The following is a 17,167-nucleotide window of genomic DNA, read 5'->3' on the forward strand; positions in this document are numbered from 1 at the left end:
CTGTTGACTTTAACACAAGAAGTATAGGGAGTTGATCGTCTGTGTTTCTCTGATCTCAGCAACCGAGTTATCATATGACTCGGGTAAATATGGCATTCAAAATTTTGTTCATAAACCAAATTGTTCAAAAAGTGAGGCATTTGAAATCCAAGGATTGACTGTATTTAAGTGGATATGTTAAAAAGTAACACATGATATGTTGTATTAATATATGAGACGTATTAATTTGAGTTTATGTTAATAATTATATACAGTGGAACCTCACATAACAAGCAAAACAAATTGTAAAAAATTGACTCGCATAACGAGTGACAAGGAGAGGGGAAATCCTGGATTGGGCGCATGCTCCATCAGTCTGTGTTTAGCACTCATTCCACTAGCATCTTAGTGTTGCTCATGATCACACATTTTTTCAAATTTGTGTTTACACCTGAGAATCGGGGGTGTTAGAGAAGGGAATTCTAGACCCCTCTTATTGGCGACGGGGTGGTTCAGCCCGTTCACGGTTTTCAGTTGGCTAGGAGGGCTAAAATCGAGTGGGAGGGTTAGCAAGGTCGTTGATAGGTGTCTTTAGCTCGATTAAGACAGGTAACCAGATTTATAACAATATAACAAACATTTAATTTATCTCTAATTCTGAGGGTAGGGTATACAGATTCTTACACAATAGGCGATTAAATGTGATTAAACAACAATCATACAAAGCGGTGACTATTCTAATTCTTATACCGCAAATGCATCCCTAATTTCTTGAATGCAGAGAGAGAGTTTATAGATATCTATCCAAAATACCTCAAATCTTTTGTTGATTGTCAAGATGACGTCATTCTACAGTCTTGAGGAGGATTCTCTGTCAAGGGAATGGCGAGTCTTCTACTCTTTGACCTATATGGGCTGGGGGTATCTGTTCATGGATGGCCGCTGTTGCCACTTTGATTATGGCAGGTCCTATGTCTACTGCTGATGTCCACCCATGTGATTGTGTGTGACCCCTTTTTATACACGTTTTGCGTGAGAATTGTCTGCGGTCCTTTATGATGTAATGTCTTCTAAGGTCATTTTAGATCCAGGTGTTGTTTATATGGGCTTTCAGGAATCGAACGTTTTGATAAATTCGTTTGTTTGACAATTTGTTATCATAACTAATTGCCTATTCTGATTAAGGTCAGATCTTAGGTTACAACCTGAGTAATACTTGTCGATTTAGAGGGATATTTGATCAGTTTTATCTGTCCAGAAATAGGATGTGGTGTGGGTTTTTCCACTTCGTCATCGCTTGACCTTCTTTTCCCCCCTTTTTGAACTTCTTGTTACTCTTTTCTAGGGGAATTAGATTAAAATAGTACTTTAAATATTCCCTTAATTGGCCGAATTCTCACATACATATTACATATAAACATTGACAATCATAGCCCATTATATAATAAACACTCCATCTCCTACTAAATTTAATGACAAATTCCAAATTAAATTTTTAAAATATCTAAATTAATAATTATTTATTTATAATTATTAAATTTAATACGAGATGGCAGCATAACTGCCTACTTCCAGTCAAATTATTTAATTTATATTTAATTATAGCCTTTACATAGCCCAAGATTTTGGCATATCGTTTGGCATGTTTATCAGATATATTATCTGTAATTTTTTTTGTTTTCTGCAAATCGAATTCTCATTTGAGGTTGGTTCATTCCATGCTAGAAGATAAGATGATGATGATTCACAAATCGAATTCTCATTTGAGGTTGGTTCATTCCATGCTAGAAGAAAAGATGATGATGATTCACGCTCCTTAACAATGTATGTTGTGTAATTTTCTTTGAATAAATGTTATACATAAAATATTTGATTACTTTTTCGGCATGGAACACATTATCATATTTTACGTAAATTTCTATGGGAAAAACTGTTTCGCTTAACGAGTGTTTCACATTACAAGTAAGATTCTGGAACGATTATGCTCATTAAGCGAGGTTCCACTGTATTTTGTTTTAATCAATTACATTATATATTATATGCATTCTTTTAATATGTGTAAATTAATTTTATTCTTTATGTACATTTAAACAAAGAATAAAATTAACATATGCATTATAGAAAAAGTATTAAATAAACGGAGTAGCATCACCAAATGATTGCCTTAAGTAATCAGGCTATAACTCTGCTAATTTAATGATTAATACTAAGTAATTTGCTACTAGAGATAATGTTAGACACCATCTCTTAACTAAATTAATAATTATAACTTTAATAATTTAACAAATAATTTAGAATTATCTGGAAGAAAAGAACCAACTCAGAGTGGGGCTCCGTTGCTGTGCAGTGCGCTTGCCAGTCGTGCCACCTGGACCCCAAGCTTGCCTTTGCTTCCAGATGTATTTAAATTTAGATATAATCTTACACGGTTAATTACGGCACCGGCTGGGGACAACAACTATCCCCGTGACCTAACAGCACTCAGCCAGCTAACATTTTACTTGGTGAGGTGTATATATATATAAGTATATCAAACATTGCAAAACTCGATATGTATATAGAAACATCACCAAATGATCACCTTAAATAATCTGGTTATATCCAGATTATTTAAGGCAGTTGTTTGGTGATTTTTTATATACATATTGGGTTTCGTGATGTTTGATTTACTTATAAACAGAGTAATATTGTAAATACTGTAATTACAAACATGGTAATCTTAAAGATCTGTGTTATAAAATATTATTTTTATTTGTCTGATTGATATTTGTGATGACAAATTGTTAATTTATTATTATTATTATTTTCTTTTTTAGATATGTGCCTATAGTAATCTTGCTATTCCAGAAACAAGCCACATAAGAGAAATGTTAAATAAATTAGTTGTTATTAAATTAAATGGTGGACTTGGTACGAGCATGGGATGTACTGGGCCTAAATCTACCATACCCGTTCGAAATGATTTAACATTCTTAGATCTTACGGTTCAACAAATAGAGGTAATATTATTTAGCATATCATATACAAAAATATTCATAAATTTCAATAATGTAAATAAACTTTCAAAGAAATACAATAAGTAAATTACATTTTTTTGATCAAAACCTGAATTGATCTTTTCTTTGTAAAACTAAAATCTTAATTAACACGTTGACTGCCATCTACGAGATGACTCGTAGTTACCGTTTCTGCCTAGGACGCCACCTACGAGTTATATCGTAGTTTGTTTCCTTGCCATATTTGTGCAGCTACGATGTAATTCGTAGTATATCAGTGTAAATATGAATAGATAGCTTCAGGGGCAAGAACAAAAAATCAAGTTTGGCTTACATGAACAGAACATTTATTAATAAATGAACAGAAAATATAATCATAAAAAGTTTATTCAAAATCGAAAGCAAAACGATATTTTTATTGTTTGTGATAATTTTTAAAACAATCTTCTACGCAAAGGGCTGGCTTCTCAAGACAGATTGGACAGAAATAACGCGTTTCTCGGCGTTTTTTAGCTTTGGTACAAATTCGACATGGCTTTGTCAGATGTTGTTTTTTCTGAGTAGATGGGATACTCTGTAAATAGTGAAGCTTCTGCAATTTAATTTTTTTTGAAACTGGTTGAATCTCTTCTCCAATCAACGCTTTGACAAATGCTTCTCTAAACTTTATAAGTTTTATTTTAGAAGAAGTTGCTTTTTGAAAGAGTTTGTGCGCATTATGTATATATATTTCTATAATATGTAATGCAACCTTTTTGGGCCATCTAATAGTCTTTCTTAGAGCTGTGTAGTACGATAGCATTTGATCTGATTGTCAATGCCAGACATTCCATGATTATAATCTCGAATTATATTCGGTTTCATCGAACATTTTCCATTGCGATTGAACACCTCTACCATTTCAACAACGTGCATGTTTGAAATGGTAAGGACTTCTCGTTTGTCTTTCCATTTACATACAGTAACAGGACCATTTCGCTGCCAAATAAACTCCCCCATCCTCACCAAAAATTTTGTCAGATTCTGAATCACTTAGATTAGTGTAGTAATCAAGTTGTTTTTTAGTCAGTGGTCTTTTCTTATCCATTTTGGGATATTTATAATTTGATTATAAAAATAAATAAAAAATAACACTCTCAAAAAAGACGTAAATGTGATGTGCTCGCCTCTATATCCGATTTATTACTAATGAATTTAGACGCACATCTCCGATTGGCTGTAGCGAAGTGACAGGACGAATCGTGTCTGTGCACGAATTAACTCGTAGTTTGGCTTTAGCGAAGAGCTTTCTGTTACATAAGCCAACTACGAGATAATTCGTAATACCTTTATTTTAAGAAAAACACATTCTATATGCTATTTGATTATTACTATGTACTCTAATTAGAGTTTTTAATAATATAATATAATTAAATTAAATTGGCGTTTTACAACAGAATCCTAAAAAGTCACGTGGCAGTCAACGTGTTAAATTTTATTTATTTATTATTAATTTTATCAATTTGTATCAATTAACACAAACTAATAAATAGAATCATTTACACAAAAATGAGTCATATCTTATTCTGCAATCAAAGTATTTACTATATTTACTCGAATATAAGACGATCTCGCATGTAGGACGAGGTGTGACTTTAAAGATCAAAATAAAGAAAATTAGATTTATTAAAAAACTTCTAATTTTATTTCATTTAATTACAAATAAAATATCAAATGCACGGAAATGCACAAATTGTCCTGCAAAAATTACTGGCATTTTAAACTTCAAGGAAAAATCTTATAAAATTGACAACATAATTTGTTCACGTAAAGCCGGACAATTGGGAACCTTTTATTGTTAATACTTAACAGTCTAATTCACTCTTCGTCAATTACACTTATAAGTTTCTTCGAATTCTGATTTCCAAATAATCATGTTTTCACGTGGGAATGAATTAAAACTTATATTGGGCTCTCGTGTAATTTTGAATCCAATTCAAAAGCTTCACTTTTCCTATTGCTATTCATCTTTACTCCTGACAATACACAAGAACAATTCAAACAACCCAGATAAAATACTTTTGTTGTTAAATGCCAAAAGGTGAGAATCCGGAAAAAATGCGAATACACAGTTTACAAAAATTATACAAAAACGAAATGAATCCTTCGCTCGTGCACATAGGACGACCTAGGTTTTTGAAGCAGTAAAAAATGGATAAAAATCTCATCTTATATGCGAGTAAATACGGTATTTATAAAAGAAAATGTATAAAATTTTTAATTTACTTTTAAATAATTTAGCTGTTAAAAAGATGCAAAATCTGTAATTTGAAAAAATTTAATTTTTCTATTAATTTATGATTTCAAGTTATTACTGACCATTAAATGTCTAAATATAAGGTGGGTGCATATTTCATATTTTCTGATAATAGGCTATAAGTAGAAAATATTGTTAATACGAATGATATTAACTTTTATAATACTAGAACGTTCAATGGCCCATAATAGATAAAAGATAATTAAACCATTTCAAAATTTTTAATTTTTACATAAAACTTATATCTTAGAGAGCTTTCTGTATTTAAACATATAAAATTGATGTTAATCGAATTGATTGATTTTAAAATCAGACTGAATTCGCATAGTCATTGTCTAACATGTGGTGACTAGTGAAATCTGCCATCTTGATATTAGAAGTGTCCTTTTTAAAATTCTAATAAACTTTTATTATTCAAAATTAAAACATATATTTAGGATTTCAAGATTTATTAAAATTAAATTGCATAATTATAATTGACATTTTGGTAATTTATTTAATAATAGAAACAGATGAATTAAAGATGTTTAGTTTTATACAAGTTAAAAAATCAATATGATTAGTATTAACAATATCTTCTACTTATAGCCTATTAACAGAAAGTAATACGTACTGTACCTCTTTTATACGTGATTTTCAAATTTGTTTTGATTGCTTTATTATTGATCTTTACTAAATCAAAATTATTACATTGTATAAAAAATAACAACTAAATATATTTTTCTAAATAATTCACAATTTTATCAGATTTCTTAAAATACATCACTTTAATCGTCAATACCGGTAGTGCACTCAGGGTTGGCCTAGCTGCCCTGGCACCCCCCAAAAGTAAAAGGAAGAGAAACTAGTAAATTTTCCAAAATATTTTCCTTATTAAAGTTCTTTTTCTTTTTTTTTTATATTATGTCATGTTCTATTTCTATATTACTTATGAATTAGTGGTCACATAAGATGGAAATTTTATTGAATTTGCATTAAAAAAGTTTTTATCCATTTGACTCGGCTCCACCAAGATTAAATCCTGAGAGTGCCACCGGTCAATACCAATTTAATATTTTTAAAAAATTAATAAAATCATAATTTTGAAAGGAGTAATCGCGTCTAATGAAATAGCCCGTTTCTGCCTTTTACTGGTGAGTCTGCTATAATCCTAAGACTATTGAGTCTTACCATTGAGTCTATGGAAGTTTGCTATCTGAGCCATAATCTGTGGGACTATCCATGAAAAATTCATGGGAGTTTTTGCCTACCCAGATTCAGTCCCGGCTCTCCTTGGATGCCTTAACTGTCTTAGCCATCTAGCCATCAAACTTAGTTCTGTTGACTAAATTTAATTCTTGATTATTGTATTCAGCAGAAAATTTGTATCTAAATTCAAACAATATTGAAAGTTTTTATTCATTTTTTAGCCTTTCTGTTCTTTGACTTGCTTAATAATGTAATACCAATCACTTAGAATGAAGATGCACAAGTAACCCTGTAAATATTTCAATACATCTTGCTACCTGATTTTGATAAAATATATTTCTATGCACTAAATCTATCTAAAGACTTATAAATACATTAGAATTATTTAATTTAAATCCATATCTAATTTATTTCAGTTTAACATAGTTTTGTATTGTTGGGTTTGCAATAAGTACATTTTAATTACAATATTAGTTCTATAGTATTTATAAGTGTAATATTTAACCATAATCAATAAAAATAATAATTTTATTAAAATGTATATTATTTTTGTAGTGTTCTTATATTAAAGCTAAACAATTGCCAGATTAAATTGTTTGACTTTAAGATAACTATTGGGCTTTGAGATGAATTTATGTAATAACTTAATATGGAATGATTTACAGATTCTTTTTATATATTATTTTACATAAACTATTTCTAAAGCTGGAATTATTAAAGAAAATGAACTTAATTAACCATGCATACTTTTCCATCAGTAAAAAAACATTTTAATATCTAAAATGCAGACATTTTCATTTGCATTTTAGATCATTTTCTATATTACTTTACTAAATATATTAATAAATTTTAAAATAATAATTTTAGATAACTTTTATACAATATAATATCTCTTAAATAATCATAGGAAAATATTATAAAAATATTAAATAACTGGAAATATTGATAATTTTAATATTAAAATTTTCTAGTGCCTAAACAAGCACTACGATGCCGACGTGCCTCTTGTTTTGATGAATTCGTTCAACACGGACGAAGACACACAAAAGGTGTTAAGAAAATATAGAGGATTTAGAATTAAAATATATACTTTTAATCAAAGCAGGTCATTTTCTTTAAGTAAATAATATTTATATATTATTGTTTTAATCTAAAATTAACTCTTTATATTATTATAAAATTAATTCAGATACCCCAGAATTAACAGAGAGAGTCTTTTGCCGATGGCCAATTCAATCTCGGAAGCCGATCCCGAAGTGTAAATATTTATTTATTTATTTGTTTTAGTTCAAAATAATAGTTAAATATTAAAATACATCTGTTATCTGTAACATTTTTAACAATTTAACAAATATTGATATTATCATCTAAACTAAGTATTTATCTAACAATATTCTGTGTGTATATTGTAAAATTTAGTTACTCTCTTCCAAGTCTTCCCCAGTTTAAAATTCTACATAACCTGTCAGTAAAAGAAGCCTTATAAATTCAATGCTTTCCATTTTAAATTTGTTTGATTCAAAAGAGAAGGAAGCCAAGAGAAATCTTGAAAATGTTTTTCTGCTAATCTAACATAGGAAATATTTAATTAAATTGGATCTTTAACTTTATAATTTACTTTAACTAATGTGGGTAGCTGCCCGGAGGTAGGACGAAGTCGTACCTCTGGTTGTTTGCAACAGGTCGGTGAGACCTGCCCACTTGCCAAAGGATGGCTGGTTTACGATTACTGATCCCGAGGGGTGGGGATTCTTTTTGTCAGGTAGAGTGGAGGAGGAGAGCGGTGTCGTCGGTAAGGCTAGGCGATAAACGAGTCAATAACACCATTTAACAATGAAACAAAGATTTATTAGGTAACAAATAGACGATTACAATTTCTAACATTGAGATGCTATCGACTTTGTTAGCTAGCTTTCTACTACACGTAGGGGGCCGAGAGAGAGTTTACATTAATTGTTATCATACCTCTTTGATGATTCCACGGAGGTTTGATTTCGTCCCTGTTTAAATACTTTGCACAAAGTTATAAAAGTCACAACTAAGACACGAATCGCTGTTAGTAATATGAGGCTCGGAGATGTGGCATTTCAGTAGACTTCCCTTAAAGTTCCTCGATGTTGTTGGGCTGATGGTTGATGAGAGACTCCCCTGAGGAGGGGGAAGGAACGGACTTTTATAGATTTGTCCTGGAGATCTATGTCATGTGACTAATTGTTATTGAAGGTAAAGGTTATTGTAGCAGATGTGGAGGTTAAAGGTGTTCCTAGGACCAAAATAAAATGATGAAATCGGACGTTAATTGTAAACTTATCTTGCAAGTCGAGCTTTAGGATGTTTGGGAACAAGAGAATGTTGACAGTTTTTAGAGGAGTGTTGTATATTTTCCCGGCAGAGTATTTTTTCTCACAAATTCTTTAAGCAATAGGAGGGAAAATAATTAAAAATTTTATCTATAAAAATTCTGGATTTCACACTAATGTAAGCTGTTAAACAATTGAATATTGAAATAGGGACAAAATTTAAGAATTTTTTTTTTTTTTTGGTATAAAAGTGTTTAAATTGTAATAATTTTTCAAATTTTAATTTATTTAATTTCTTTATAAATTTAAGGATTTGGATTTTATCCAAAATTTAAAGTCAAAGAATTTCTGTCAATTCTTGTCAATGAGGTTTTTCCAGCCTTTCATTGCTTTTTCAATAAAAGAAACCTGCTTTTATGACATATAAATTTATAAATTTCATAATTTTAAATTTACTTTTCTATCTTTATTAAATGCATAATTGATAGTAACTTAATGTTTTATTCCTGTTTCTATATAAAAGTTTGTTCTCAAATCCTCTTCATTACTATTTGATATACTTCCTATATAATGTTTGAACAATTTAGGTAATAAAACAACTAATATTATAAATATCTAAAAAAGGTAGTTAAAAACTTCTTTTCCGACCGTTCGTCCGAGATAAAACTAGACACTAATCTCGGACAAACGGTCGGAAAAGAAGTTAACAATTAACTACCTTTTTTAGATATTTACAAAAAACTAAGTGAGTCCTTTTTTTAAAAAGGTTTTAAATTAAATTTTATTATACTTTTTAATGTTTTAATTAATATTATGTTGTTAATTCAAGAAATTTTTATGGCACTTCCTCTTCATTAGAAAGGATCAATCCACAGACACTTAAAATTGACACATCTTTTTATATGTTTGTACAGTTTCATAATTTATATCTTTAACTAATGACAAGACATTTTAAATTATTTTCATAGAAAATTTAAGATTTTTATATTTAGATGGTATCCTCCCGGTCATGGGGATTTTTACGAATCATTTTGTAAATCTGGATTGTTACAGAAGTTTATTGATATGGGAAGAGAGTATTGTTTTGTATCAAACATTGACAATCTTGGAGCAACAGTTGATTTAAGTATCCTTTATTTTAAAAAATTATATCAAATATTTTCCTGCTTTTTTTAAGTTGTTTGTTTTGCTTAACGTTTATTTATATATACTGAACTTTTTAATTAATCACAAAAGAGGAGTAGCTCCTGAATTTGTTATGGAAGTAACTGATAAAACAAATGCAGATGTGAAAGTAAATAAACTTTCTTTTTTTATAAGTTTATTAAATCACAGTTTAAGAATATTCCAATATTTATTTTGTTTATCTAAGTTAATTTATCAATTGTAATTTTTATCGACGAGTGCTGTAAATTTTATGCAGATAACCTGCAGGTTTTATTTTTAAATCTTTCTACCCTACGGGCACTAAGAGAGTAAAAGACGACATTTGACTTATCTGGGTCAGATTGTCTCTAAATAAATTCTAGGGCAGTTGCTCATCCTTGATTTGATCCCGGATGCTCCAGAAAGATAGGCCAATACTTTAACTGCTTTGACTATTTGTCCATCAACTGTGGATCTCATGGGTTGCATTTAAAAGTGGGTGCAAGAAGTTATGTGATGGTGAATTATATGTAAGTTTTAAATTGCAGCATCAAACAACTTTCCCTTTGTCTAAAGTCACTCTAATAAAGGAGGAGGAGCTGCCTTTTTTTGCAAACTTAGCCCACTAGGAAGAAAAAAGGGGTGAAGGAAAGGTTCTGAAGGAAGAAAAGTAAAGGTGAAAAAAGTTATTAAGACCTCAGAGCGCTGTATCGGAAATTATTAATAACCAAAATTACAACAGTTGACAAAACCGTTATACAATATTATCAATTATAAGAAATGGTCCGGTTACAGTAGTATGCAAAACCCATCACTTATGGGTAGATAGATAATAACCTTGATCACTGCAAAGTTACAATAATAATAAAAACTGATTACGATTTTAATACGCAGAGAATGTAAATATTAGCTTACTACAAGTATATAATAATACTGATTACAGTTTCTATTCGCAGAAAAGGTAAGTGATTTACGTTATTTACAAGTTCTCTTACAATTGATAAGTTAACATGCTGAACATATATAACTGAAATGAGTACATATTAATGGAAATACTTTTAGATTCTAGATTCAAAAAAAAAAACTAAATTAAACTGTGTACAGAAGAATTCTACACAGCCGTTAAATTGCCGATAACATCACTTTTCCATTGTTTCACTGTCTTCCTGGTCATCTTGTCTGTTCTTGTTTTCATTCTCAAGAATTTTTTCTTTCCTGTAGAAGTCTGGCTGAAGATCCCTGGTGCTTTCAATAAACCTTTCAAAACACTTCCAGAGATTTTTGATAAGAAAAATCAAACAATGTTTTGTAGTGTCGGTGGCCAATTAAGTCCTTCTCGAATGCATTCCTTATAGAATGGAATGTGTTGATCTTCATATCATTCACAGTGGAATATAAAATGTATGGCATCTCCTACACTATTATTTTCACACTGGCATTTATTAGTGTTTCTCTTCTTTAAAGCGGTAGAGGTAAGCCATAAAATTGCTGTGCTCTGTTAAACGTCGGGTGGTTTTGGATCTAGGTTCGTAGTAATTAGTCTTGATGCATTTAGTAATACGGGGCATAAACTGGTGGCAAAGTCTTTCCGTTGTAGAATTATTCCAATCTTCCTGTCATTCAATTAGTGCCCATTCGTGTAAGGAATTTTTCAGTGTTGATGTCGAAAGTCACTAAAAAATTTCAGAAAACATGAAAAATTCTTTGCACGCTAGGAACATATTCATCTGCCATTGCAATTTTTCCCAAATCCACCAAAGGCACATTTATGCATATCTCTCATTTAGTTTTTTGTACATCAATCCATTACTTTACCTTATTACACATTCCTACTTAAACTGGTATCTTGAAAGCAGATAAAAACTTCTGGTTAATTTATTCTACCTTTCAGAGAACTGTTTAGAAACCAACTATTAAGTTTACCGTATATTAACTCGATGTTTTTTTATTGTTATAAAGTGAATTTTGACAATTAAAATAATTATATACAATTAAAACAGTTTCCCTAGCTTGACCACAATGCTTCTCCTTGTTCATACACATTATATTCTGCCACATTGTAACTAAATAAAAGCTAAATTTGATGTCATTAATCAGTTTTATTTACTTCATTTTTTAAACTCTAGTGTACAACCCATTTTACATTAATTAAACAAACATTTGTTTGATTGACCTTCCAAACCCTTTCCAATTGGGTATTATCAATTATTAAAATTATTTTCTTTAATTTTCTCACTTATTGTATCAAAATATTTTATTTATAATACACACAATACAAGCAACAATTAAATTTTGAAGCATTACTTTAAATTATAAACTATAAATAATTGTTAAATGACTTTAGCAATTTAAAATTATATCAATTATTTAAAACAATTTACAAATTTCAGGGAGGAACTTTGATTCAGTACGAAGGAAAATTGAGATTGTTAGAAATTGCTCAACTTCCACCCGAACACGTAAGGAAATTAAAATTTTTATTTTATAATTGTGAGTAAAATGTATGATTTTAATCACTTTCACAAATGATTGTAAGTAAATTTTTGTAATAAAAGCAAATAATTAAAATATATTCAATATCAAATATTAATGAATAAAATTATAATCTGTTAGTAATTAAATTGTTTGATACTTTAAAATGCTGTATTGTGTAAGTTTTGCAATATGTTACTTATCTGACGGCAGAATTAAGGCAGTCTTCCTTGTTTACTACATAGAAGTTTAATCCCACTTCAGCTTTACTGTAAATAAGAACCTCCATTACAGATTTAGTCACTCGCCAGTCTGACACGTCCAGTAGTCCAACATTCCACCACAGGGTGGTGCATGTGAAATTTTCGTGTTACCACTTGATTTACGTGATAGAGAGACCGATGTACAGTACAGTAAGTGTATACTGTCAGTCACTAAATTGTTTGTTGCATGTGTGATAGCAAAACAGCCACAATCAAGAATAATACAATAAACTAACCTGTGAATCAAGTGCATTTTTTACTGCACTTGATTCACAGGTACAGTATACATACAAAATCCAGTAATCCAACAATCTGCTGTAATCACATACCCACTGGTCCAATCTATGTCGGATACGGCAAACGGAGACTACCGTATTAAGTACCGTTTGTTGTCGGGGACGGATCTAAAAGGGGTAATAATTATGTGTTGGCCCCATCTAGATCTGTTTCTGTTAGTAATAAAAATTAATCTTAGAATAATAGCTCCTATTACCCTATATTATTCCTTAAGATTTTTTGTTAAAAAAGTTTCATTATTTCTTAAAAATGCAATGAAAGTGTAAATTAATGATAAAAATATTAATGTTATTTTTATGTTGTTTAAGTAATTATTAATGCAATAAAACTTTTATACATTTATTTCATTATATGAATTAAGAATCATCCCCCAAGATTTAATCCTAGATCATCCTTTACTTGTTGCTACAATAATATATTGTATTGCACTTAGTTAAATTAAAATTATCAGTATTATTAGTTTGTGTGTTTATTATTTTTTAAAATATAAATTAAATCATCATCATATTTTTCTTTGAAATTACTGTATTTTGATCTTTCATTTTACCTTTTGATGTAATAGCAGTAACACCATTTTTATTATTACAGGTTGATGACTTTAAAAGTGTAAAGAAATTTAAGTAAGTAAATAATTATTTTTTTGTTATAAATTTTAAATATTTATTTTAAGAAGTTAATTTTTCAATAAAAATTTCCAAAAAGCTCGATACTGTCGGAGGTGGCTTCGGCCGGCCGTAGGTAATCAAACCGCGTGGCTCGCACGGGGAGCCGAGAGAAACGGGTACAAAATTTACACTACTTATAAATCAATTAACAAGCCCAAGGCATGCCAAAACTTTCACGGAGTGCAGATAAGACTATTGCTTCCGATAATAATACCAACTCTATAGTTACTTCCAAATTATACTCTAATCTCATAAATAAGATATAGATATATACTATATATATGCGGTACGATCCAAAAGTTCGGGGACTGCCGTAATCTACGACAACAAAAGCATGTATTTGAAGTTACAGCGTGTGAAATGGATTCTATCAAACCACCTCTACGTGTTCGGGTTAATTTCACCCGTGTCGTGTGATTAAACCGCGAGTGCTGCTGTTTTTTTCCGGAGATGGTTACCTTTGTTCCGCGACGTAATAAAAGTGGAGTTTCAAGAACAACCTCCAACATTTCGACTTCGCCATGGTAGAATCACCGTACACCTTTCTTAGCAATTTTAAAGTCTCCGTAGGTGTTTTACCTCTAAATGCTGACAAAATTTAATGTTGGAGGTTGTTCTTGAAACTCCACTTTTATTATGTCACGGAACAAAGGTAACTATCGCCGGAAAAAAACAGCAGCGCTCGCGGTTTAATCACACGACACGGGTGAAATTAACCCGAACACGTAGAGGTGGTTTGGTAGAATCCATTTCACATGCTGTAACTTCAAATACATGCTTTTGTTGCCGTAGATTACTGCAGTCCCCGAACTTTTGGATCCTACCACATATAAAATTTATATATATTAGTTAAAATATTTTATTGGCTATACCATTAACCCATTTCTGCAAAATCAATAATGTACAAATCAAAAACAGTAATCTATTAATGATGGACCGAGAATATTGGAATGCAGGGGGCATAATATTCTTTAGTTTGGTTGATATTGCCAAATTCTTCATTTTTTTGATCAACTCACTTATTCAATAATTGTTCATTCTCCCTTTATTTAGGTGCCAAACTATTGCCATTTTGTCATAAATATAAAAATGCAAAGATTTATGGTCAGGAATGTCAATATATTTCAGCTACATCAAATTAAATAGATAGATATCTATTAACCAATTTATCTATACTGTGTAACAATTTGAGTAAAAACGAATTTTTACAGAACTTAATAAAACTGCTTGACAGTGATAAATATCTTGAATCTTAATTTTGATTAATATATTCTCTTATATAGAAAATACAAAAACGTCTTCACTTCGACTGTTTTTTTAGTTCCCGACGATGGGAAAGAGTCGAAGTGAAGACGTTTTTGTATTTTCTATATTTTGTAGCCATTTTAAATCAAACATGTTCTTTTTATAACTGATAGTATTGTTACTTGCAAGTTTTTTAATATATCAGATATTTTTCATGCAATTTACTAATATATATTCTAAATTATTGTTTTTTTTTTTATTAATGCAATATAATTGATTTTTCTATAGAATTTTCAATACTAATAATCTATGGATGAGGCTCCAAAGCATCTCGAAGTTAGTTCAAGAAGGTGGTCTAGATATGGAAATAATCGTAAATAACAAAGTAAGAAAATTAAAAACATTGTAAATATATTGATGTCGTCGTCTAATCAAACTATGTACGAATTTTTTCCTGCATTTTTATAGTACGTTAATACACAAGTATTAAAATTTTTTGATGAATTGTTTATTTTAATTAAATAATAATCTTTTTATAAGTGCATGAATTTATGAAAATACTTATTTTTAAACAATAAAATGTAAAGTCTGGATCTCTGTTTATCAACTAATAAATGAGAAATTAAATTGTTTCTTTTCTAGCATTTAGATTACGGCGTAAATATCGTTCAGTTGGAAACTGCCGTTGGCGACGCCATGAAAGATTTTGAAGGAGCAATCGGTATGCATCATTTTCTAATGTTGAATTATATATAAATTTAACATAGTAAAAAGCTATATACACATATACTTAGATAATAATGACAGTTGTTAGTTGCCCCAAATATGTCATAACACTATGTAGTGTTAAATGATATGAATGAAATAAAATTAGTGTTTTACTATTTTGAGAACTTTTTCAAAATACAAAATAATCTTCATTTGTAAAATATAACATGTATAACATTAACTATATTATAATTTCTAAATTTGGAAATATCTAATCTAAATATCTAAAAAAAAATCTAAACTGCTTTCTCACTAGCCCAAACCTACGATAATCCGAGCTCGGCTTTGTGCAAACTAATTGTGTTGCCAGATATTTTGGCCAAAACACACGTGGAAAACTTTTAAAAATGTTATTACAAGTTTGTGTAATTTACAAAATGTACTATACCTTTTGACTTTTTCTTTAGTTAAAACCTGAGTCAAAAATAAACTATTGTGTGACACGTAGGTCTTACCCCACGTCACTTTTGAAATAAGTTCCTACTGTAACTACACAATTCTGCCAGCATCCATATCACTTGTCAAGTAGTTCTGAAAGCTATTTTCATAACAGTATCTTTAAGTGCTCTTGTTGATGATTGAAACCTGCAGCACTTTTAATTTTTATCTGTTTACCTTGTGAAGACTTATTTTAGGAAAGAGATTTGCAGCTTTCCATGAATATAACAATGTCTCCTAGAGCTGCTTTGACTAGTAGTATGGCAGAAATGTATAACTCCAGAAGGAAGTGCATGTTGGGATTATTTTACATGAAGTTAAGGATAAGGTTCTTTAAATATTTATCATTTAGAAAAAAAGTCTGATCGGAATTGTAATTAAATAATAATTTATCTCTCTAGGTGTTAACGTACCGCGCAGCAGATTTCTTCCCGTCAAGAAGACGTCAGATCTATTGTTAGTCATGAGCAATTTATACCATATGAAGAACGGAACTCTCTCCATGAATCCCGCCAGACCGTTTCCTTCTGTTCCTTTGGTAAAACTGGGAGATATTCATTTTGCTAAGGTAACTTTTACCAAACATTATGTACGGGGTGTTTCAAAAATAGCTTTACAAGTCCAGAGCAAGATGATATGGTATAAGTTTCTTTTATTGGTTCACAACTTTTATGTTCAGTGTGGCAGATAGCCCAATTTTGGAGTTTGGTCACTTGCAGATAAGAATGGGACATACACTCGATCTTTAGATTTTTTCTTGTAGGGATTTGTTAAAAGCATTACTGTGGCCACCTCATTCCCCAGATCTTTTGCTGCACCCCGACCGATCGTCTTTCCTGGTCATTGTCATCGTCATCAAGTTTAGGAATAAGGGACCGTTTATTGACATTGTGTATCCAGTTAGTCTCTTATGATCGTCTCCACGAAAAAGAAGGGGCCAATTGCACTGTCGGCAGGAGTATTCGGTGCAAAAGTTTTACGGCAGACGGAGACGAAATGCACAAAGGCGAGAACTGTTCTGTGCTCAATGTTATAAAATTACAATGACGTGCCAATCACCTTTATTACAATAGGTCTCATTGACAGGATTGATATAATTTTAAAATTAAACACG

At 30.4% G+C, this 17,167-nt stretch overlaps 1 protein-coding gene across 2 annotated transcripts in view; it reads left to right on the forward strand.

Annotated features, from left to right (window-relative positions):
- The window catches only part of LOC136969292 (UTP--glucose-1-phosphate uridylyltransferase-like), a 32,723-nt gene that overhangs the window by 12,291 nt on the left and 3,265 nt on the right, over positions 1-17,167 (forward strand). For both annotated transcript variants that reach the window (XM_067263403.1, XM_067263404.1), the window contains exons 4-13: positions 2,796-2,978; positions 7,431-7,564; positions 7,649-7,717; positions 9,752-9,885; positions 9,965-10,053; positions 12,296-12,364; positions 13,526-13,557; positions 15,136-15,232; positions 15,490-15,568; positions 16,455-16,621. In XM_067263403.1, the coding sequence (XP_067119504.1) occupies positions 2,796-2,978; positions 7,431-7,564; positions 7,649-7,717; positions 9,752-9,885; positions 9,965-10,053; positions 12,296-12,364; positions 13,526-13,557; positions 15,136-15,232; positions 15,490-15,568; positions 16,455-16,621 (1,053 nt within the window). The remainder of the gene's footprint in view (positions 1-2,795; positions 2,979-7,430; positions 7,565-7,648; positions 7,718-9,751; positions 9,886-9,964; positions 10,054-12,295; positions 12,365-13,525; positions 13,558-15,135; positions 15,233-15,489; positions 15,569-16,454; positions 16,622-17,167) is intronic.

The sequence above is a fragment of the Centruroides vittatus genome, unplaced genomic scaffold, assembly GCF_030686945.1.
Source record: "Centruroides vittatus isolate TY-2023 unplaced genomic scaffold, ASM3068694v2 contig_1776, whole genome shotgun sequence".
Taxonomy (NCBI): Eukaryota; Metazoa; Arthropoda; class Arachnida; order Scorpiones; family Buthidae; genus Centruroides; species Centruroides vittatus.